General features: G+C 30.5%; 2 protein-coding genes across 2 annotated transcripts; both read left to right on the plus strand.

Moving 5' to 3' along the window:
- On the plus strand, positions 334-6,220 carry LOC109349162 (protein DETOXIFICATION 27). Its single transcript, XM_019589867.1, has 8 exons — positions 334-700; positions 858-1,399; positions 1,882-1,968; positions 2,488-2,544; positions 5,164-5,402; positions 5,529-5,647; positions 5,930-6,019; positions 6,146-6,220. Exons 1-8 carry the CDS (start codon positions 404-406, stop codon positions 6,203-6,205), a joined length of 1,491 nt encoding a protein of 496 aa, XP_019445412.1. The 5' UTR covers positions 334-403; the 3' UTR covers positions 6,206-6,220.
- On the plus strand, positions 12,188-17,451 carry LOC109349164 (protein DETOXIFICATION 27-like). The gene is made up of 8 exons (XM_019589869.1): positions 12,188-12,517; positions 13,740-14,281; positions 14,499-14,585; positions 14,745-14,801; positions 15,861-16,099; positions 16,203-16,321; positions 17,057-17,146; positions 17,250-17,451. The coding sequence occupies exons 1-8, from the start codon at positions 12,233-12,235 to the stop codon at positions 17,310-17,312; spliced, it is 1,482 nt and encodes a 493-aa protein (XP_019445414.1). The 5' UTR covers positions 12,188-12,232; the 3' UTR covers positions 17,313-17,451.

Consider the following 23,726-nt stretch of genomic DNA (forward strand, 5'->3'; position numbering starts at 1 on the left):
AAAAAAATTCGTCTTACCAATTGTATTTTCTCACCTTTTTCGGTAAGAAATTAATCCCTTTTGGAATTCATGGTTATTCCCTCTAACAAGTGTCACTTATAAAAATTAAACTTCTTTTAACCTTGAAGATCTAGTGGAGCATTACACCACTTGACCAACATTTGGTTGGTAATGATTAATACATAGGCTGATTTGATAGTTTAATTAAAGATTTAAAAAAGTAATAAATTATGTTTAATTTTTTTTGTTATTTATTCTATAAAAAACTAATTATATACTAATTTATTTTGAACAATAAAATAACTCAGATACAGAATATCTATATATATTTCTAGCCACATGCCTCATCTCCGTTAAAGATTCAAGGTACATTTCTCCAGTCTAATAGCTAGGTGAGTCAGAAATGCCGAGCAACGATGCTTCACCTTTAGTAGAAGCGAAAGTTCCATTGTTGGAAGATCAAACTTTAGCCAAACACCCTATAATAGAGGAAGAAGAACATGATCAAGATCTGAAAAGAAAGGTTTGGATTGAATCAAAGAAGTTGTGGCACATAGTTGGTCCTGCAATTTTTAGCCGTATAGCTTCCTATTCCATGTTAGTCATCACACAATCCTTCGCTGGCCACCTTGGTGACCTTGAACTTGCTGCTATCTCCATTGCCAACAACGTTATTGTTGGCTTCGACTTTGGCCTCTTGGTATGTATATATAGTACTATTCCTTTATAACTCAGTGCTTTGGTTAATTAAAGTTTAATTTTCTATATGGGCATGGTGATTTAGTGAATTATAAAGAATAATTTAACACCCAGTTGGAGCTTTTATGTCTAATGTTTTATGGTTTTTGTTTGATCAGTTAGGCATGGCAAGTGCCTTAGAAACACTATGTGGACAAGCTTTTGGTGCCAAGAAGTACTACATGTTAGGGGTTTACATGCAGCGTTCATGGATTGTTCTATCCATTTGTTGTGTTCTTCTATTGCCTATCTACCTCTTTGCCTCACCAGCTTTGAAGGTTTTAGGACAACCTGATGAGTTAGCAGAGCTATCTGGTAATGTAGCAATATGGTTGATACCACTTCACTTCTCTTTTGCATTTCAATTCCCTCTGCAAAGGTTCTTGCAGAGTCAGCTCAAAACTGCAGTAATTGCTTGGGTGTCTCTGCTAGCACTTTTGGTGCATATCTTTGTTAGTTGGTTGTTTGTGTTCAAGTTGCAGTTTGGTGTTATTGGCGCTTCTGCCACCACAAATTTCTCTTGGTGGGCTTTGACTTTGGGACTTTATGCTTACGCAACTCGAGGTGGTTGCCCAAACACATGGACTGGTTACTCTATGGAAGCATTTTCTGGTCTCTGGGAGTTTGTTAAGCTCTCTGCTTCTTCTGGAGTCATGCTCTGGTATTAATTCCTGTTAATCTTATTTCTGATATGCTATCAATATCGTAGTTTTTGTGACCAAATGAGTAGTTGAATCTATATCCTCTCCTTTCTTTTAGATATTACAACTAATAGAGATTTTGATCACATATACTATTGGAATGTCAGGAAAAAGTAGGAATTTGTAATTTTTAAGTTTATTTAATTCAAAAATATTAAAAATATATGAAATTTGAAATTGTTTTGTGTCACATCTCAACATTTCCACCCACTGGCTGAGAGCATATGAAATTTGTTACAACATATGTGAATTGTCCATTTTCTAACCAAAAAAACTTTAATTTATGTTAGGAAGGGCCTTAAAAGAGTGTTAGTTGTTGCCTAGTTTTTTTGGTTTAGTAGTTAGTCGTCCACGTTTTTCTGTCTCCCTTTCTTCTTAGAAATCCTATGTATATTCCTCAGTATATATTATTCATGCGATTTTGTAATCTTTGTATCTACAGCTTGGAGAATTGGTATTACAGAATTCTCATACTGATGACTGGAAATCTACCTAATGCAGAGATTGCCGTGGATGCTTTATCTATATGGTAATGAATCATATACGTATAATAAAACACCTTTTAGCACTTTTTGGGATTTTGTTCGGTGTGTGATAATGTCACCAATGGTGGACCAAAGTCAGATTTTTGCTTACCCAAATCTGATACCCAATGAAGCAGGACTGAAAAAGGATTACCACCCATAATACTTGTCTTTACTATAAATTATTTTTGTGATTACCTACCAGACAAATATGTTTGCCATCCATAATAAGTCATATGCATGATAAATCTATAATTCCACATTTATTATATAAATTGTTTTTTTGGTCAAAATTACTTATACCAACCAAGATCTCAACCTACTATTAATTAAAAATCTAAAAAAGTTGGAACTCAAACCAAATCAAAATAACTTCCCTCCATTAAATTTAAATTGTGTTGGGGCAATTACCCACGACTTTAATTTGGGTTGCAATATATGGGTGTGGTTTTACTTATAAAAAAAATGTGGGTGTGGTTTTATTAATTTTTATTATGTGCTGATGGATGCAAATTGTTTGGCAGTATGACCATAAATGGTTTGGAAATGATGATTCCCCTGGCATTCTTTGCAGCAACTGGGTAAGTACATTTTTCTAACATACCGTTCCCTCTTTCATACTTTTTCTTTTTATGGTATCGATTTTTGTGCACAGTCCAATAATAGAGGGGCTAGCCTAACGTGGGTCGCAGTGAGCTGAGATAGGCTGATAGAAGATGTTTAAAACAAACCGCATACTAGTTCATACTTTATTGGATGGATTTACATGACATAACACAACAAAAATTATAATGTAAACTAAATTGCGGTGGTGACTGACAATTTTGGATATTATGATGGGGTACAAATAAACACTGGTCACGAGATGTCTTTTCTGCATAATCAACATTAACCACGGAATCAATATAATAATGAATTTGTAAATCAATTATTTTATTCAGTGATTATTCATTTGTATAACTAAGAAAAATATGTGTGGTAGGCATAGAAAACAATTACAACCTAGTAAAGCCAAACTGTGTATATGGAGCTACTGTTTGTGTTACAGCTAAAGACATGGTTATGAATGGTTAGTCATAAATTTTGAAGACTCTGGATTGGTCGTGAGGGACTATGGTTGCCGCCTCGTCTTTACGTAACCCGACAAAAATTCTATCAATTTGTGTTCCTACGAGTTTTCATATCTTCCTTCTCTTAAGAAATGATATAATAATTTGATACGGCTCTTCTAGGTATACGAGAATCCTCTGTCCAAAAAAAAACCATGTCTCCCTGTTCCTAACTAATCATATTTCCTAGAATAATATAAAATATTAATTTATGTTTTTTATAAAAACAATTTCCAATAAAATAACTCATGTTGATTGGTTTGGTACACCATTGGGGATACTAATGGGTACAGGTGATCCTCGTCCCTTCTAGGTGAGGTGGGGACCCCTTTCTATGTTAAGTGATGATTGCTAAAAAACTAGGACTAGCAATGACCCAAGTTAGATTATAACTACTCAAAACACAATTCACTTATGAGCTCACGCTTGAGTGAAGCAAATATTCATTGAGCTATGTTTGACTTGAGCCAAATTTGACTCAGCTCACCTATGATAACAACTGTTGTGGTCTCATGTTCAATGAATCTAATCTAATAATATTTATTTCATGATCATCCTAGTCATTGAGTTGTTTCCATCTTGTCATTCATTTTTATTATTTGGTACTCCAGAGTGGATGCATTTAACAAAGCCAAAACTTAATAGAAAACGCTATGCAATTATTAGACTGTTGTTCCTCTTTTTTACCAAAAGAAATCAAGACCATGGTCAATTAATTTTAGAGTAATGCTACATTTGTAACTAACACTAACAAGATGTTAGTATAATGATATAAGGTTTTACTAGATCTCAATATGATGAAGAAGTCAAAGATTTAATTTCTGAGAACGATACTTATTGGAAGAGATACTCACACACCCAAAAGAAATAGATTAATTCTTTATTCAAAATGTGAGAGAATACACTTAATAGTGCAAAAAAAAAATTTGTACCTAGTGGGCTATGGAAACTGAAACTTTATTTCAGAATGTGAGGCCCATTTGTATCCATGTCGGAATGAAAGTTCAATTTTGCACTTTCCAAGGTCCAAACTATAATTTTTGTGTGCCAGTCAAACATCAACATAGACTAACTTCACCTAAACATTGATTTACAAGTCTCTTAGTACCATAGTAAATTATACTGACATCCCTTGAGTTTTAGTGAAATTATACGAACCATCCTTCACTTTTTTACACCTACACAAACCCCTCTATTTTTTAAACTTTCATTACATTGACCACTCCTACATGAGAAATAAGTGTAATATCTTAATCAAAAAATGTGATAAATGCAATTAAGTTAAACAAAACATGATATATTATGGACACAAGTAAATAATATACAAATCAATGTATCTTTATTATTTTTGGTTTGTTATGATATATTACAAAAGTGATTTAAACAATATATCTTTAGAATTTTTGATGCATTCTGTAACAAAAAATAATAAAAATACATTGATTTGTATATTATTTAAACTTGTCTCCATAATATATCATGTTTTGTTTAACTTAATTGCATTTATCACATTTTTTCTTTAAAAGATTACACTTATTTCTCATGCATGAGTGGTCAGTGTAATGAAAGTATAAAAAATAAGGCGATTTGTGTAGGTGTAAAAAAATGAAAGATAGTTTATGTAATTTCGTTAAAACTCAGGGGGTGTCAGTGTAATGTACTCTACTTACATTACATAATTTACCACGTTTTTTATAAGAGTGTAAAATTTATATATTTATAGTGTAAATATTTATATACATGCACTCCATATTCTACCATTCATTTGAATTATCTTTTTGAAAAGTCAATCATAATTAAATATCAATGATGGATGATACAATGATAGTGTATAAATCCCATACACTATCGGTACATATATTTTTTTGTCCTTCTAATAATTGTTTTTGAAGTTATGGAAAGTTAACTGTGAGTTAAATGAACCTACTGCAGTGTCTTCTCTTCATTTTGTCAAAATGCTTACAAAACAATTGTTTACACATAACATAACTAATAAACTACATTTCAATTTCTATTATTTATTAAGAACTCAAAGGTAGAAATAAAAATGCATATAGTAACATTGTACTTAAGTTACTATGCAATGTGCAGAGTGAGGGTTGCTAACGAGCTTGGATCTGGGAATGGAAAAGGAGCGAAGTTTGCTACTATAGTATCAGTGTTGACATCAATTATAATAGGACTCTTCTTCTGGATTTTGATTATGATATTCCATGATAAATTCGGCTACATATTCTCTACTAGCAAACCTGTCCTTGATGAAGTAAACAAGCTTTCTCTTCTTTTGGCCTTCACTATTCTTCTCAACAGTGTTCAGCCAGTTCTGTCAGGTATCTCCTTACCACTTGCCCTTATTTGAGTTTTCAAATGTTTGATCTGAAATGGCAGCATACATACTCAAAACTCATATGATATTTATAATATAACTTTCACTCTTAATGTGATGGTTTCAACAGGGGTGGCTGTGGGATCAGGGTGGCAATCATATGTTGCATACATAAATTTGGGTTGCTACTATGTTATTGGGGTGCCTCTTGGATTTTTGATGGGCTGGGTCTTTAATCAAGGAGTCATGGTATGTTTTATTTTTCTCTCTCTAACAATTAGTGCTGTTATTTGGATAAATGTGAATTTCATTTTTTGTTGTTACGTATTCCCTATCTTATAGCTAAGGAAATAATCTCTATCGGACGTGATTATCCTTCTCAAAAATTGTCGTTCAAGCAAATCAAACATTTGACATTTTAGTCATCATGTATTTAGCAGGGCTTTTCACCACTATTTGTTTGTAGATGTGAATATCATATGCATTAACATGTAGTTCTTATATTAATTGCAAACGAAATTGAACAATCAGGGAATATGGGCGGGGATGATTTTTGGTGGAACAGCAACTCAGACTTTGATACTGGCCTGGATTACCATTCGGTGCGACTGGGAAAATGAGGTAACTAGTGTCATTGGTTTTGTTTGATCTAAATGTCAATCCCACGTAATGAGTTGTTTTTGGTTTTGGCACTCATTTGGATAGCTTAATCTTATTTCATTCTATTTTGTTGATAAAAAATTGCAGGCTGAGAAAGCAAGGTTGCATTTAACAAAGTGGGCTGAAACAAAACAAGAAGTGATCTAGTCTAGTGTTTCTCTAAAGATAGAGGAGGAGGGGTAGTTGAAAAATAAACTTTGCTCCTCACTTCCTTGAATGATGAAATAATCAATTATACTTTTTTTATTAGGCAAAAAAGTTGTCTTAACCTCCGGCGGTTAAGGGTAATATCGTTTGCACATTTTCATTTCCTCATATCTCACCTTTCCTAGTTCCTAATTCTCCCATAATTTTATTCTCTCTCTTTTCCTCCTCAACACCAGTTATGCTACATTAGCAAGTACATGTAGAAAGTAAGGATGAAGGCAAACATTTTGTATGTATAATTGTTCTTTGATGGAAAAAATGGGTACGGAATATGGGTTAGGGAATGTCTAGACCAATGATCAATATCTTTAGTTTATTAGTGGAAAATAGATTTTTTATAAGCAAAGTTTTGGAGGAAAATAAGAAATATAAGAATCATGCAGTTCCTATGATTTAAACTTATGTGCGTGTGGTTTATATGTTGTAGCTCTAGCAACTGGCTGACACGACAAACTTTTAACAAGATTTAAAGTCACTTGTAGAATAAACGACTTAAAAAAAGGACCATTACCATAGGTAGAGTGTAAGTAAACTTCATAAGCCTTCATTTAGTTGGGTACTGGAAATATGTTGGAAGAAGAGAAGGTGCAAGAGAAAATAGATTTTTCTCTCATTAAGTTGAGAAGAAAGAAAGAAATTGTGGAGAGACTAAAAAGCATGTGGGACTCACACAAAATCATCTTTTACCAAAGATGATGAGAAAACTAGTGAAAGTTGATGGATAATATGAAATGACAAATATAATAATATGATATGATATTAGTGTTCCATTCTTTTTATTATAAGAGTACTTTTGTATCTTCAAATATAATATTTTTTTCTCTCTCTTTCTCTTCTATTTCTTTTTCATTTTACTCATACCAAACAATATAAAAATATACTTGATTTCTCACATCTTTTTATCTATTTCCTTCTCTTTATTATCTTTCTTCTCACTTTCTTCACAACCAAAAAAGCATAAATGATATGGGGAGGGGAGGGAAAAGCATAATTAGGGTTGTGTGTATGAAAGTGTGAGCATGATGCAAAATTAAACAATGCATTTAGAATCAAGATGTTGATACTTATAGATTGTGAAATGTTGTAATGATTCCTCAATAGTAAGGATGAAATTCCTTGATCTTGTTAAGATATGATTTTAAGAACATAATTATTTTTGAGGAAAAAATATATCTATTTATAGTGTATAAGTTTTATTATTGTTATTGTATTATCGTAATTCATATTTTATCATTATTGCCTTTTCAAAAAAAGTAATATAAATAAATGATGAATATTATATTAGTCATGTATAAATTTTTATACAAAATACATAGATATTACAATAATTATTTTATAGTTAATGGCCACCCTTGTTGATGTGGCAAGGATAAAGTATTCAACTCAAGAATGGGCCTAGCCTCATATTAGCGTTTGGGCTTAGTTGCTTACTGGGTTTGTAACCCCTTTTCCAACTAGTCATTTATATAGAACAAATAGATATTAATGTGAAAAAGAAAGATACTGAGAGCTTCGATGAGTTGTCAAAACTAGTAGTATTGATAAATTTAAAATTTTATAACAATTAATTAAATGATATGTTTTCAGTTCTTCTGTTGATAAAAAAACAATTAAGATGAATATGTCTAATAGAAGTTTTGTTGAAATTTTTATTTTTTTGTACTGTTTTAAGATATAACATATCTTATTTACTTCCTATTATTTTTCATATATCCTCTTTCAAAAAGTTTTTTTCTCATTATTTTATCTATAACTTTCAAATATAATGAAATATTGATTGTTTTCTTAAAATGTTTAAAAAGAACCAGGCTTGAGCCTAACGGAATCTAATGTGATAAATTATATCACATTGTCTTTACAAGTAAAGATGTTGTATTCAAAATTTAAATTCACAACCTCCAAATCATAATTCAAACAATTTTACCTTCTTCAATTATATTAATATTGATAATTGTATAAATTAACAAAAAATAATAAAATTTTATATTGATAAAAATATTTTCATTTAAAATAAAATGTTTGTCAACTTCATTGATTATTTTTCCTAAATATAGAAAGAAAATGATTGGAGAGTATGTGCTTTACATTTTTTACCAAATTCATTTATTGCTACTGTATTTTGCATTAATAAAATGATCATTTGTGTAAGATATTAACCATCTATGGTGGACCAATTTGTGTAAGATATTAACCATCTATCATTTTGTGTATATAATTATTCCACATCAATATATAGAATGTTGCAAAGATACAGCATGTATGCTGTAAGTATAATACTAGAATGACCAATAATCCACACCAATATATAGAATAATATTGGCTTTTTTTACTTTCAATTTAAAGATTAATACAAATATAATGCAATATCCACTATTTATTTGTATTACTTTCAAATAAAAATTAATAATAATTAAATATGAATAATGAATTATACAATAATAATAATATAAATTTTTTTTAAATAGTTCCTGCATTTATCTTTTCTCTATATAGAAATATAATAATGACTTCTTCTAAGAAAAAGAAAGTAATAATGAATTCATATTTATTAGAAATGAAATAACAATGAATAATGGATTTGAATTATTGAATGAATGAATTGAATTTTGTAGTTACAATGAAATCTAAAAGGAAGAAAAAACTAATTTCTCTAACATCTCAACTAACTAACTAATAAAATTTTTTTACTATTAAAAAGTAATAACTTCATATAATATACATTATTATTTATATTCAAACAACATATTTCAATAATATTTATCGAAGATCCTCTTATAAGTTAGTAAAGATCCTCTTACTAGCGTCTTTCTTACATTATTATGCTCAAAATTAGTTCTGGACTATTGCCCAAAATCCATTTGGATTTAATTCCAAATATTATTATGATTAACAGTTTAATATATATATTTATGCTCAATCAGATATTTATATTACATCTATCTCAACTCAGATTCACATTATCAAGATACCAAAAGGTCAAGTATTCAATTTCTAATAACAATATTTATTGAAAAAAATAATATACATTGAAAACGATTAATTCATTACTCATAAGAATATTTTGAAGGATCCCATTTGGAGTAGAATAAAACTTCCACCCTTCCATTCTGTCTAGAATAAAGCGTGAAATCTTTCAAATTTAAATTAAGAAATCAAATATATTGATTTATTATCTTTTACATTTATTTAATTATTATTATTCAAACTGTTTCCATTTTTAGTGAGATTTATCTTTTACATTTATTATCCTTGTCACCTTTTATTACATATATGTTTATCAATATGGGAAAATCTTACATCTAGAAGGATTCATCTTTTTTTATTTATTGAATTTTCCTTTTATTTACTGTTAAAATAGTATGAGACATGCTTGAATCTTGTTAATGAAACAAGAAAGATGAGAATGAGAAATAAAACTTAAAGAATTGATATTTCTCATTACTGAAAATGAATTAATTGAATTACAAGGAATAAGGGAATCACCCTTTATATACTAACTAGTTAATCGATTCATTAAACTCTTAATCGATTAACGAAAACAATATTACAACTAACAAACCGAAATCAACTAACAACTTTAACATCCTCTCAAGCTGGAATGTCTCAAGCATTCTAATCTTGAAATGATTGTGTAAATACCACACATACTCTAATACCACTCTTGCTGGTGAGCGAATATTCGTCTCCCAATCTTGAAATCTGAACGTGAAGCAATACTGACGCTTAACCACCATTTGAAAAAACAATTTCATCCAACGTTTAACCATCTTTTTGACAGAAGCAAACCAATCATAACGGATGAAAAAAAGAAAGAAATGAGATAGACCTTAATCTTGATCCTTATATGTTGCTTTAATGAGGAAAAATTACACATTAATGTTGCGTGTTTAATGAGAGAGAAGTAAATAAACTAAGAGTAATAAAGAAAAAAAATAATTTGGGGTAATTGATGAAGAATAAGAAGAAAAGGATGTGAAGTGATCAAGAATCTCAAGAACTCGGAAAGATCTCAAAGAGGAACTTGCATATTTATTGATAATATTCATATACCAACATTACCTGATTGATAAACATAATTTCCAATGAAACTTTTCTCACCCTTCTTTGCTTCTGAGTGTTGTTACTTGTTACAAAATTGAAAGCAAGAAGATGGTAGAAACTTTTGAGAAGAAGATATGCACTAATCTTTTATCACTTTGCAAGAAGTGAAATGAACATGCATATTTGATTAGTAAACAACACAAATGTCCATACAAAGTTGTTGGCATGAATTTTCTTGGGAATCTTGAAATGGAAGAACGCTTGATATAGAAACCGCACAATCATCAGGTGCCTCAACCAATGACTCTAGATGATCAAAGAAAATGGTGACGAGTCTGTTGTAACTCTGGTAGACACTCTTCATTCTTGCTCTTTATAGTAAGCTGAGATGAAAGTTCTTCATATAAGCATAAACGCGAAAGCTAATAAAAGATTGATTACACTCTGATACCATGTTAAAATGGTAGGAGGCATACTTGAGTCTTCATGGTGAAACAAGAAAAATGAGAAAAGAGAATGAGAAAGAAAGCTTAAAGAACTGATATTTCTCATTACTGAAAATGAATGAATTAAATTACAAGGAATAAATGAATCACCCTTTATATACTAACTAGTTAATCGATTAATTAAACTCTTAATCGATTAACGAAAACAATATTCCAACTAACAAAGCAAAATCAACTAACAACTTTAACATTTACAACACTTCAGGAAAAAAATTAATATTTAAAATGATAATTACACTCATACCATTTTCAAATATTCTAATTTTTGCATTTCTATTTATTATATTTATTTATATATATATATATATATATATATATATATTAATACATGTAATATATATATATATATATATATATATATATTTCAAATAAATTTCATATAATATTATAGCTCAAACAATTTATAAATATATTTTCTACTTACCTCTTTATTGCTCCTATGCAATCATCAACCTTATAATTTTATTATCTCTCTATTATTAAATTATCATTATCAATTATCATAAATTTTATGTTTTAAAATTTAGCAAGTATAAATTTTATTTATGATTCTTTTAATTTTAATGTTAAATTTAATGAACAAAAAATGTGAATTGCTACTAGTGAAACATCAGTATTTAGTATTATTATAAAGAGAATTAATAATTAGATTCTGTAGGTTTGTCTTGCCTTATTTTACCATTTATGTTTTCAACTCACATTTTATTGATATTAACTCTTTAATATTAAATATATCATTATTATTAATAATACGTTTACATCTTTTTAATTTTTAATCAATATCAATATAAATTTTATTAAGTCAGTATTAATTAATTTTAATAAATTTATTGGATAAAATAAATACACATGTGATAGTTAATAATAAAATTATAATATTTAAGTTGAAAATTTTATTTTGTTAACTTTTCTTTCATTTGTTACTAGCATAAATACTGCACAAACAACCTTAACAAACGGTTTAGCTAATCTTTTTAGTTTTTTTAGTGTGTCCCAGGATATGTTTAACTATGCAAAACAAGAATGCTAACATTGTAAACTTTAAAATATTTTCCCTTATTTCATTATCATCATTATTATCATTCCTACTGATTAATGTTGTAATTTGACTAATTTCTTTAATTCTAGTATCTTTATCTTGAACTTAAGTTAAACGTGTGATGTTCACAATGGGCTGAAATCTTCTATAAGACAGTCCAATAATAAACCAAATTGTAACACATAATACCCAACAAATCTAAAAATTTATATTTTTTATTACATTTTTCTTATCTCGCATTCTCGTACTAGAGAGTAGAGAGTACAAAATGGAAATGGACTGATTTCGTTCACAAAATAAAATTTAGAAGTAGCTATCAATTTTTTTATATATTGATAGTGTTCATATCTTGACTATGTGATCGATGCCAAGAATTTAGTCATGTCCAAAATGCCAAGCAACGAGACTTCAGCATTACAGGAAGCAAATGTTCCATTGTTGGACGATTACATTGATGGTGAAAAAGAAAATGATAGACTCTCTGCAAAAATTTGGACTGAATCAAAGAAGCTCTGGCACATAGCAGGTCCTTCAATTTTTAACCGTGTTGCCAATTATACTATGATTGTTATTACCCAAGCCTTTGTTGGCCACCTCGGTGACCTTGAGTTGGCTGCTACCTCTTCTGCTATCAATGTCATTCTTGGCTTTGACATGGGTCTCATGGTATATTCTTTTCACTATTCCTTTTACCTTTTTATTCAATTATTTTATATTTTATTTGGTCTTAAATGCAAACAAATACACACTATTTTGTTATATCATTATTATGGTGGTGATAAATATGTAAATAATCGTCACAAATGTGTATTACTTAGTTATCGTTAGAGTTAATGGATTAACATTATTGTTAATGGATTAACTATGATTAATATTGTAGTTAATTCATTAACTGAGTGGTTATTTCAGTTTTTTTAGTTAGTTTGTGTATGATATTCGACTAATCAGAAGAGTCAATTGATTGTCTGATTAACAGATTCTGTTTTCTAGTTGTTGAATATAAATGGGTATTCTCCTAATTTTTATATCAATTTTGTAATGTGAAATGCAATTCATTCCACTCATTGATGAGAATATTAATAGTCTTTGTTTTTTATTCTTCTTTCTTTAAGTTTTCTTTATTATACATTTTGATTCATCAAGAAGTATTATACATGGCTCATATCACATTCACAATTAATCAATTAACATTGTAGTTAATATGTAGTTAATCCAGATGAACAATTTTTATCCGGGAGTCATATTAGAAAAATCTTCTAACAAATTGAAGTAAACGTTAATAACTTATTTTTGAAGAATTTCTCAATAGTTTTAATCATCTTGTACAATCCATCCCCTCGTTACAAAAGTTGTTATGGGTAAACAGAGATATTCTTTTTTGCAATACTTTGTACGTAAAATCTTGATAGCTTCCCCTTTTTATTGGAAGAGAAAGAGGAAGACAACAAGAAAGGAAATTGTCAATATACAATGTAAAATAATTGCTGTAAATAAAAATGTAAGTTTTGTATGGGCTAAATATGATTATCGTGTGTGACAATATATGAATTTGATACATTATTATTATATTATTTACTTTTAATCTAATAATTATTGATTTTTTTATAAAAAAAATAATTCAAATAAATAGTAATTAATATAATGATTGTATATAAATATTTACGTTAATAATGTATAAATATTATGCATTATTTCCATAATATTCTTTAGTATGCAAAAAAATGATATATCACAACTGATTTTTACATTTTCTTTTTGGAAAACATCTTCGTATGATTATCACTAATATGTTAACTCATTTATCATTAGATAAAAATAATACATATAAAATGGATATGATATAATGATAGTATGATATTAACTCTTATATTAGTGTATGTTTCAACAGTTGGGTATGTCAAGTGCCTTAGAAACACTATGTGGGCAAGCTTTTGGTGGAAAGAAGTACTACATGTTAGGTGTTTACATGCAGCGTTCATGGGTCATACTTTTCATTACTAGTGTGATAATTTTGCCTTGGTTTCTCTTTGCAACCCCTATCTTAATCTTCTTTGGTCAGCCTCCAGAGATAGCTGAGCTTGCAGGGGTGGTTTCCAAGTGTCTCATACCAACTCACTTTGCTTTTGCATTTTTTTTCCCTCTCCATTTTTTCTTGCAAAGCCAGCTCAAAAATAAGGTTATTGCTTGGGTGTCACTTTTGGCTCTTGTTGTGCATGTGTTCCTTAGCTGGTTGGTTCTGTACAAGTTTCAGCTCGGAGTGGTTGGTGTTATTTCTGCTGGAAATGTGTCTTGGTGGATTATGGTATTTGGATACTTTGGTTATGTTGTTTGGGGTAATTGCCCTTTAACTTGGAGTGGTTTTTCCTTGAAAGCTTTCTCTGGTCTTTGGGAGTTTGCCACACTCTCTGCTGCTTCTGGGGTCATGATCTGGTACTTCTTTTGCTTCCATAACAACCACACTATATATAGATTTTCTCTTATATGCAACTTCATATATTTTAGACAAATTATTATATGTTTTTAAGTTAGTTTTATAAGTTTTGAACAGGCACTTTAAGATATTTAAGTATAGTAATTTTCTCTAATTTTATTCTATGCTCTTTTTCTACTATTACGTTTTCATCATGTGCTGTTGGTTTTTTCAAAGCTTGGAGTTTTGGTATGATAAAATCCTCATGTTGTTGACCGGACTTCTACAAAACGCAAAGATTCCTATGGAGGCTGTGACCATATGGTAAGTATGTAATGTAACTAGGAGTATAAATTTACCTTTTAATTCACGGCACATATTCCGTAAGGACTTTTCTTTTCTAAGTTGTTGTACTCAAATTAATTTAGTTCTTCTTCTCATGGTGACTAATAATGTTGCTTGTTACTTTGTTTCATATGGCAGTGCAACCATAAATATTTGGGAGTTGATGTTTCCTCTGGCATTCCTTACTGCAGTTGGGTAATCCATCTTGACTTTTTCTCAATTGGATTTTTGAGTGCTACATGCTTGATTCTCCTTAAGCACAATCCGGGTTCGAGTCTTGTGGATGGAAAAATGCTCGTTGGGAGAGTTAGCCCCACGTACCTGTGGATGTTCCCAGCTCGGATAGGATTGCCTCCAGTACGAGGATACCTATGGGAAACAAAAAAAAAAATTGGGTTTTTTGAAGCATGAATTTTTTTGGATATATGATTCTTAATTTATGCATCAAAATCTTTTAATTTTGGGATAACTCAAAATGCATACGGTAGACGGGTGTGAAAAATAACTATTGCTATACCTGAGTTGATTTCACTGGTATTCATCCAAAATTAGAATCAGAACAAAATTGGTTTGGTTGAGTAAATAATAATGTCATTTTGATCTCAAGAATCTCTCCGAACCAATTAATTGTTGATTAGGTTGGTTTGGATGTTTTACAGGTCCACTTCTGCATAAAAATTTAAAAGAATTAGAAAGTGGTAAATCATTAATATTTTTCTAAAATAGCATAATCAAATCAATGTCGAGTTTTCAAAATCAAATCGGCAAATTATTTTTCACGGGACTTGAATATGAACTAATGTTTTGTATATTTCTGTTGGGATCATAATATGATTTACCACATCATCTATATCTCTGAGAGATTTTTCCTTCAACTCTTCTCAATCAAATTGATGCATATTATCTGATTTATTCTTATGCAACATCTTTGATAGACTTTGTGGAAGCAACACATCATTAACTCTCCTTTGCTATAATATGAAATTGCAAGTTCCATGGAACTTCTCCACCTCGAATTTGGTACGAAATTAAGAGCCATCTCATACCAAATTTTGGTAACAATGAGAACAATAGCCACAAACATAAATCTTTATTCTCTAACCTCATTACCAAATTCCTTGTTATTCTCTCTTCTCCCTATTCTCTTTTACTATTTGTTGTTCATTCATTCCAAAGAGAAATATATAGTAGATATTTAAAAAGAAGCCCTAGATTTTTATATGTGACATTTACTTAAAATGGTTGATGGTGTAGAGTAAGGGTTGCAAACGAGCTTGGAGCTGGGAATGGAAAAGGAGCCAAGTTTGCTACCATTGTGGCAGTGGGGACATCATTTGTAATAAGCTCTTTCTTCTGGCTATTGATCATGGTCTTTCGAACTAAACTTGCTTACATATTTTCTTCGAACCAAGCTGTTATTGAAGAGGTAAACAAGCTATCACCCCTCTTAGGCTTCACAGTTCTTCTCAACAGTGTTCAGCCTGTCCTATCAGGTGCTATAATCTAACACCTTCCGGTTATTAGTTATTTTTTATTTGATAACGGATACTAAACTAAACTATTTGCATGTTTTATACTTCAATTATTCATCTACAGGGGTGGCTGTGGGATCAGGGTGGCAGAAATATGTGGCATATATAAACTTGGGTTCCTACTATGGTGTTGGGGTTCCCCTTGGGTATTTGCTGGGTTTCGTTTTTGATCTAAAAGTGCAGGTATGTTGTTTACTTGCCTTCTTAAATGACTTTCAAGATTATGACTATTTAGCTATTTGAAATAGATTAACTTACAATTTTTTTTATCGGAAATCGTTAGTTGTTAGTATGTTAGTATTTTGTTATGGGTGAGCCTCCACCCTCAACTTTCTTCACCCTACCATCTAACTACCTTATAACTCCCATTTTTTTTATGGTGGGACTCGAACCCACAACCTTCCGCACTCCATTTGTTATTACGTACTTTTTCACCAATAGACCACCTTATGACTCCAATTAACTTACAATTTAATTGATCAGATTTGGATTTAGTGATTTTATGATTGGTGAATTGTCTATGAAATTGATTTAAGATTGGGTAATTGAATGTTCATATTAGTTGAATGTCAACAATTTCCAAATGTCATTGAATCCAAATCCACAATATTTATTTGATTCATGGCATATAAGCTTTACGAATCGATGTGAATATGTGATACTAACCTTATCTTACTTGGAAATTGCAAATGTGGGTGTTGTAACTAACATTATTACAAATTAACATGTAATGTAGAGAATTAGGTTCATATTTATTATGAACTGAAACTATTCATTTGAGTTTTACTAATAAGAGAAGTGCAGACCAAAATGAGATGTTTTAGACCCGCTAAAGAGAAACATTTTTTATGATTTTTTCTGAATTTCAATTTGATTTTGCTTTGCTTACATTAATTGTTAATGATAACGATCCATCAGGGAATCTGGGCGGGTCTAATTTTTGGTGGAACAGCAGTTCAGACTTTAATACTAATCGGGGTTACCATTCGATGTAACTGGGAAAAAGAGGTAAGTAGAAAATTCTATAATGCAAAATTCATCTGTGTTTATTAATGGACCTTAGCATATATAGTCAGATAATTTGATCCATTTTGTTGGTTAACTATTGTAGGCCGAGAAAGCATTGTTGCATTTGAGTAAATGGGAAGGTCCAGATAAAAAAACTGAAGAGTAATGAATGCATGGGTTCATTAGTTATGTGTTTTTCCTCTCCCTCTTATATGGGTTCTATATTTCTCCTTGTTGATGTTTATCGGGTAGGCATGTCTACAGTTAGCAATTTAGAACTGCCAAGACCGTGATGATTTTATATAGAGCTATTCAAGTATTAAATCAACACTAAAAAATAGAGTATTTAATATAATATTATTAATATTTTTAGTTCTCAAAATTGAGCTTTTACTTTTGATCCCTAATCATTGCCCTTAGGTAATATTTAGAAAAACCATGTTAAACCTAATCAAATAATATTTTATTTGACATAATGCTCCGATTGCATAAGAATTTCCAAATGTGTTACAAACCACCTTTAAATGTACAATAAACCATGTTAGAATTCCTCCACATATATGCCACCTTATTTTCCATAATCACTGGAACTGAAACAAGACGAAAACAAAATCAGAGAACCTTAAAATGTGTAACACTACTTTAAGCCAATATGTAATTTCTTTTCCAAAACCACGGGTCAGAATTGGAAAACCCTTCTTGCAGGAGAATTTGATTTCGAAGAGATTTCAATGGAGAAGGACCCATCTGTCTGAGTCAATGAACATTACTGGAAATTACTTTTCCCCGACGGTTTTATATATAGTCTTTTTAAAGTTGCTTCTGTAATCATTTCAACCACGTTTGTGTGCTTTGATATATTAGGACAATTCGTTAATTAATAAGTAACGAATGACACCATCGACAGGAGTACGTCCCTCCACGTGGAAGACCTCACGTGTGCCACAAGTTTCTTGGTAGAATGTTTGAACAATGATGTTTCACTACCTACAGAATAGTTATTCTACACCATGTCCCATATCATGTATCAATAATATTAAAGAAAAAATATAAAATATTATTATTTAATTGATATAATATATTTTTGTTGGTGAATTACATTATTTGAAATATAATATATGAGAACGCTGAGGGAAACAACAACATTCACATGGTTTGATCTTACCTTTATGTTTGTACTTTGTAATTGGATGCTGAATGGTCTGATCTTACAAGTTGTGTCATTACACATACTTCTAATGTAATTGGTTTAAAAAATATTTTTAAATTAAAAAATTAATAATTAATTATATTTCATTATTTCTAACTAATCACAACTGATAGTATATGACTATTTGTAATAACACAAATTGTGGGATATCAAATGTGTACCCGTGACATTGCCCACTAATCTCATTTTCACTTTGTTTGGGTTCGTCCAGTGTTTTCCCTACTCTTGTATTCACTCATCATGACATCAACCTTCTGCAGATACATATCAATTCAGCTATAGACACAACCCTCTCTCTTGACTCTTCTGTCTTGGATGCGGCCTTAGAAAATCAGAATATACGGCCTTTGACTGACACTGGGGAGTTTATGAAATGGGTTGGGCCCAATTCGATAACTTCATAATTTTATTAGTTTTCATTAACTTAAATATTTTTTATCTTTTATTTATAGGATAGGTTGATTTTTACATAAAATTTATGCATTAGAATTAGTTTCTATGCAAATAATAAGCACAAATAAAAAATGCACCGAACTTATGTTGTGTCTCCTCTTTTTTACCTTCCCTTTATTTTCTAACACGTTCCTACTGAACATATATCCTCTATTTCAAAAATCATGGCTCTTCTTCTTTGTTGAATAAATTTTCATTAACTAATATAATTTTACTTTTATGATTTTTCAATTTATTTGAATAACACATTTTAATTAGTTTGTGACATTGATGAGGACACAAACCAAAACATGAGATCACCCTTTTCCCTCTCTTTTTACATAAGAAAACTCATGATAGCCAATTTTCTTGTTTTTTATATTTATTCTTTGCATTTATAAATCACATTTTATCAAATTTATGATGCTGGTGTACACATATTTCATCAATAGCTAGGATGGGGGTAGTGATGAATCAGTAGTAGCATAGTAAAACAGTGGTTTATAATTATTAAGATAATAATGCAAGTGGCAAAAAATCAATGTATTATTCTAAAATGTGCAGCCATTACTTTACAACGAAAAAATCCTCCCGAGTCCTGAAGTTATTATCCTGGATCAATACTCCCTTTTGAGATTATATGTAGGGACATCAGCCGATGAGGTTTGCTAAGAACATAATGATTAAATATTTTTAAATTAAAGGCAAAGCCAGAGATGAATGTATAACACGTATGCTGATTTTAATCTAATCAGGGTCGAGTTTATCCGAACAAAGACGGAACCAGAGAATGCTAGCTTTTTGTTCAGATTATGTTCATCTCTTACCTTTCAATGAATTAAATAAGGGCCATGACAAGTGCCGTATGTCACATGACACTAAATGGTGGCTGTCTTTTGTCCAAGTAAACTCAAATTTTATTTTTATTTTTTATCAACCTCTAAGTAAATCAATATATATGTAGTTAAAAATGATGATAATTCATTAACATATTACTTCAAGTAGATCATGCTTAAACATGTAAATATGTGATCCTAGGTTTGATAGATTTCATGTAGATGTCTAACTGTACGATGGAAGATTAATTAGTTTGATAACTACAGGATGAGACTTATGAGGCTACTGAAAAAAAAAGGAAATAACTATAGCTCAGATAGATCATACTCCGGTTTTTTATTATTTTTTAGGCCTATTTCGCAGTTACCTGAAAAACGGAATAATAAGTACCTTTTTCAAAAAAATGTGGGCTCGCCATGCAACGTGTGAAATTTTGATTGCTAATTAGTGTATATGTATTCCTGTGGTTAAAATTTTGATTGCTAATCATTGATAGATCACAAGAGAACCCATTTCTCAACAGCTCTAATAATATGTAGTATAAGGATAAATTAGAATATAATAAAAAGGATGATTGTTGGATCAGACTGCGACCGGGGAGCCTCCGACCACTAGGGAGTTCCATTGTTACATGGATATGGGAAGAGCGAAGAGTCACAAATGAGACACCACGTCTTGAACCAAAACCTTAAGGCATTAGTTCCATGGGCCTTTCCTACTTATAAACTCTTTCACTCTTCATTGCATATCTAATGTGGAACTTCACACTTGAATAAACCTAACAATCCTTTAATTTATAAAATTCAGATAGTGCAGTAGTATAAAACACATCTAAGTTGATATCTTTCTTAGTATTAGAGAGTACAATACTCAATGAAAATAATATCACCTATCATAAATAAATTTTCAATGGTCTAAATATGAAATTATTTTTAAATAAAATAATTCAAAAATATTCACCATACTAAAAATTGCATTACTTAAGAAAATCTTATTCCAAACCAACCCAAAGTCATTTCCTCCCCTTATGCTGCTCAAATGAACTTTCAGCTCATGGGTTTGAAAAGATTTTGAATTTAATTTCAAAGCGATGTAGCCCACCAAATGGTAGGAAATGGTAGGTTATATGATGAATGTCGGGGAGCCTTCAACCACTAGGGAGTTCTATTGTTACATGGATATGGGAAGAGCAAAAAGTCACAAATGAGACACCACGTCTTGAACCAAAACCTTAAGGTATTAGTTCCATGAGCCTTTCCTACTTATAAACTCTTTCACTCTTCCTTGCATATCTAATGTGGGACTTCACACTTGAATAAACCCAACAATCCTTTAATTTATAGAATTCAGATAGTGCAGTAGTATAAAACACATCTAAGTTGATATCTTTCTTAGTATTAAAGAGTACAATACTCAATGAAAATAATGTCACCTATCATAAATAAATTTTCAATGGTCTAAATATGAAGTTATTTTTAAATAAAATAATTCAAAAATATTCACCATACTAAAAATTGCATTACTTAAGAAAATCTTATTCCAAACCAACCCAAAGTCATTTCCTCCCCTTATGCTGCTCAAATGAACTTTCAGCTCATGGGTTTGAAAAGATTTGAATTTAATTTCAAAGCGATGTAGCCCACCAAATGGCAGTGTTGTGAAACCCGAGCCGGACGTTAAACCGGCAGATGTCCCGTATTAGATTTAATCGGTTTAAACGGTTAAACCGTCCGGTCTGACCGGGTGATTTCGTACATAATTAATAATTTTTATTTATAAATATATAGTTATATATAAATGTAAAACTTTATATAATTAATAATTATGTATAATTATATGGAAATAATACCCCTTTATCTTTTTTTGGACTGTAATAAAACAAAATATTAGAACATTGTCCCATTTTTTTATTTTTAAGTGAGCCGTCCGGTTTACTTCCCGGGTTAATCCGGTTTTACATGGTCGGACCGGATTTTTTCCGGTTCAAAGCGGTCCAACTCTCATTCGGTTAAGATGGCAAACCAGAGCCGTTTTCAAGTCCGGTCAGCGGTCAGACCGGTCGGACCATCCGGTCCGGCCCGGTTCCAACAACACTGCCAAATGGTAGGTTATATGATGAATGCTGAGGTATTCAGAATTTTTAATAGAGAAAAAGATATATACATTAATAGTGTAAGAATTTTTTACATTGTCAACGCATTATTCACCATTCATTTTCAATCATTACTATCTTTCAAAAAAAAATATTTAATCCAAATGAATTATAGATAATAAACTGACTATGATTATATCTTTATGTATTTAATATCAAACAACAGTTTTGTTATTTCAAAAGAAGGGAACATGATAATCAAGTGGATTAGTATACTAATCATATAATCAAAGACATCCTTATATCACTTTTATTTTTTTGGGTCAATAATGAACTAAAGCCTAAAAATTATGATAAAGATCATTTATTCCAATCCAGTGTCCCAAATCATATCTCATCTAATAATATAGTGTCAAGTTATTTAAAATTTTCAACTTATTATCTTGTGTAACCTTTTCTTTCTCTTGTTTAAATAGAACAAAACATTATATGACACTATATTATTTGGCGGGTAATACTTCTGGACACTAAGTCTGACACCTTCATCATTTTACCCACTACACTTGACTGTGATTTTTAGCTTCTTGAATTTTGACTAAGTGTACGTACCCCATGTCATCCACGTTTTTCTTCCCCACCTGGATATACTAAGATTAAGAATTGCAGAAACACCAAAAGATGTTATTGTCGTATACAAATGAATAATTATATTCAATCAATGTTGTTGAAAGTTATGATTGGCATCATTCTTTAGGGAAGGCATCAAATATCTTATTCAATAGGAAGAAACTGGTACTCAAAGTAAGAGAACGTAATCTCCCTCAATCCCTTTACAAACTGAATTGGCCCCATTGCCCCCACTAGCTTTAAGGTATTAGTTAAATTACCTAATGAAAAGAAGAGGATATGTCCGTGAATAAAAAACCTCATGGAGGTGAGGCTGATCATTTCGCAGCGGGGTTGGGTATTTGTTTTTTTCTTCTTCTTTGGTCACGGGCTGTGTACTAGTCGTAATAATTGGACGATTAATTTACGTGTTTTAGTTTTCCTTTTCTTTTTTATTGAGACCAACAGCGAGTAATTTGCATTTAGGTAGTCAGAAAAGGTCATTTAACAAAGTATTTGGAACAAAGTTTTTTCAACATCTATTACTATATTTTTTAACATCGGGTCCAAGACATCATACTTGGAAATTAAGCTCCTTATTAATTTGATGTTGGTTTTTTACTTTAGGCTTTTTGTATGGCCCATCTATTATGTTGTTCAATAAAACTCAAACGCTACCCAAACTTTTGTTCTAGACTGTAATATCTATATATTGATAGTGTAAAAATTTATACACAGTCAGTATATTATTTATCTCTATCATTCATTAATATTACTTTATTAATTTTAGAGTGTAATATCTATATATTAATAGATGATAGATTGATAGTATATAAAATTTTAGAGTGCATATATTATTTTCTCTTTATTTTATCACAAAACATGCTGCTTATAGTGCAAAACTGCAAATTAACCGGAGACATGAATGCATTACAGCATATAAAGTCGCCAGCAGAAACTTCTTTTTTACAAAGTCCAGTTCAAATGTTCAATGCTGGTAGGAAGAGAATCACAAATGTTTTTACCACTTAAGATTTTCTAATTTTATTATAAAAACTAAAAGTAAGGTAGAAATTAGCACTGCATTCTTGCAGACTAACTACTTAACAAAATGTTTTTCTTAACATCGACCTTTTTAGCTGTCAATAAAAAAACTAAAACACTGTAATTTTATTAAAAAAATAGTATTTAATACATTGAAGAGGTAACAGGTTTGCATCTTCAATATATTCTGTCTTTGTATGCATGGAGTAACTAAGTCTCAATGTCCGAAATTGTCAATATTATCGTAGACAAACATACAGGAGTATTGGACACTCTATTCTCTTAAAAAGAAAAAACTGATTTTGATGTCCATAGAAATAAAGCGAAAAGAATAGTATACAGTATACATCTTTATCACG

Source organism: Lupinus angustifolius, chromosome LG06 (assembly GCF_001865875.1).
Source record: "Lupinus angustifolius cultivar Tanjil chromosome LG06, LupAngTanjil_v1.0, whole genome shotgun sequence".
Classification (NCBI taxonomy): domain Eukaryota; kingdom Viridiplantae; phylum Streptophyta; class Magnoliopsida; order Fabales; family Fabaceae; genus Lupinus; species Lupinus angustifolius.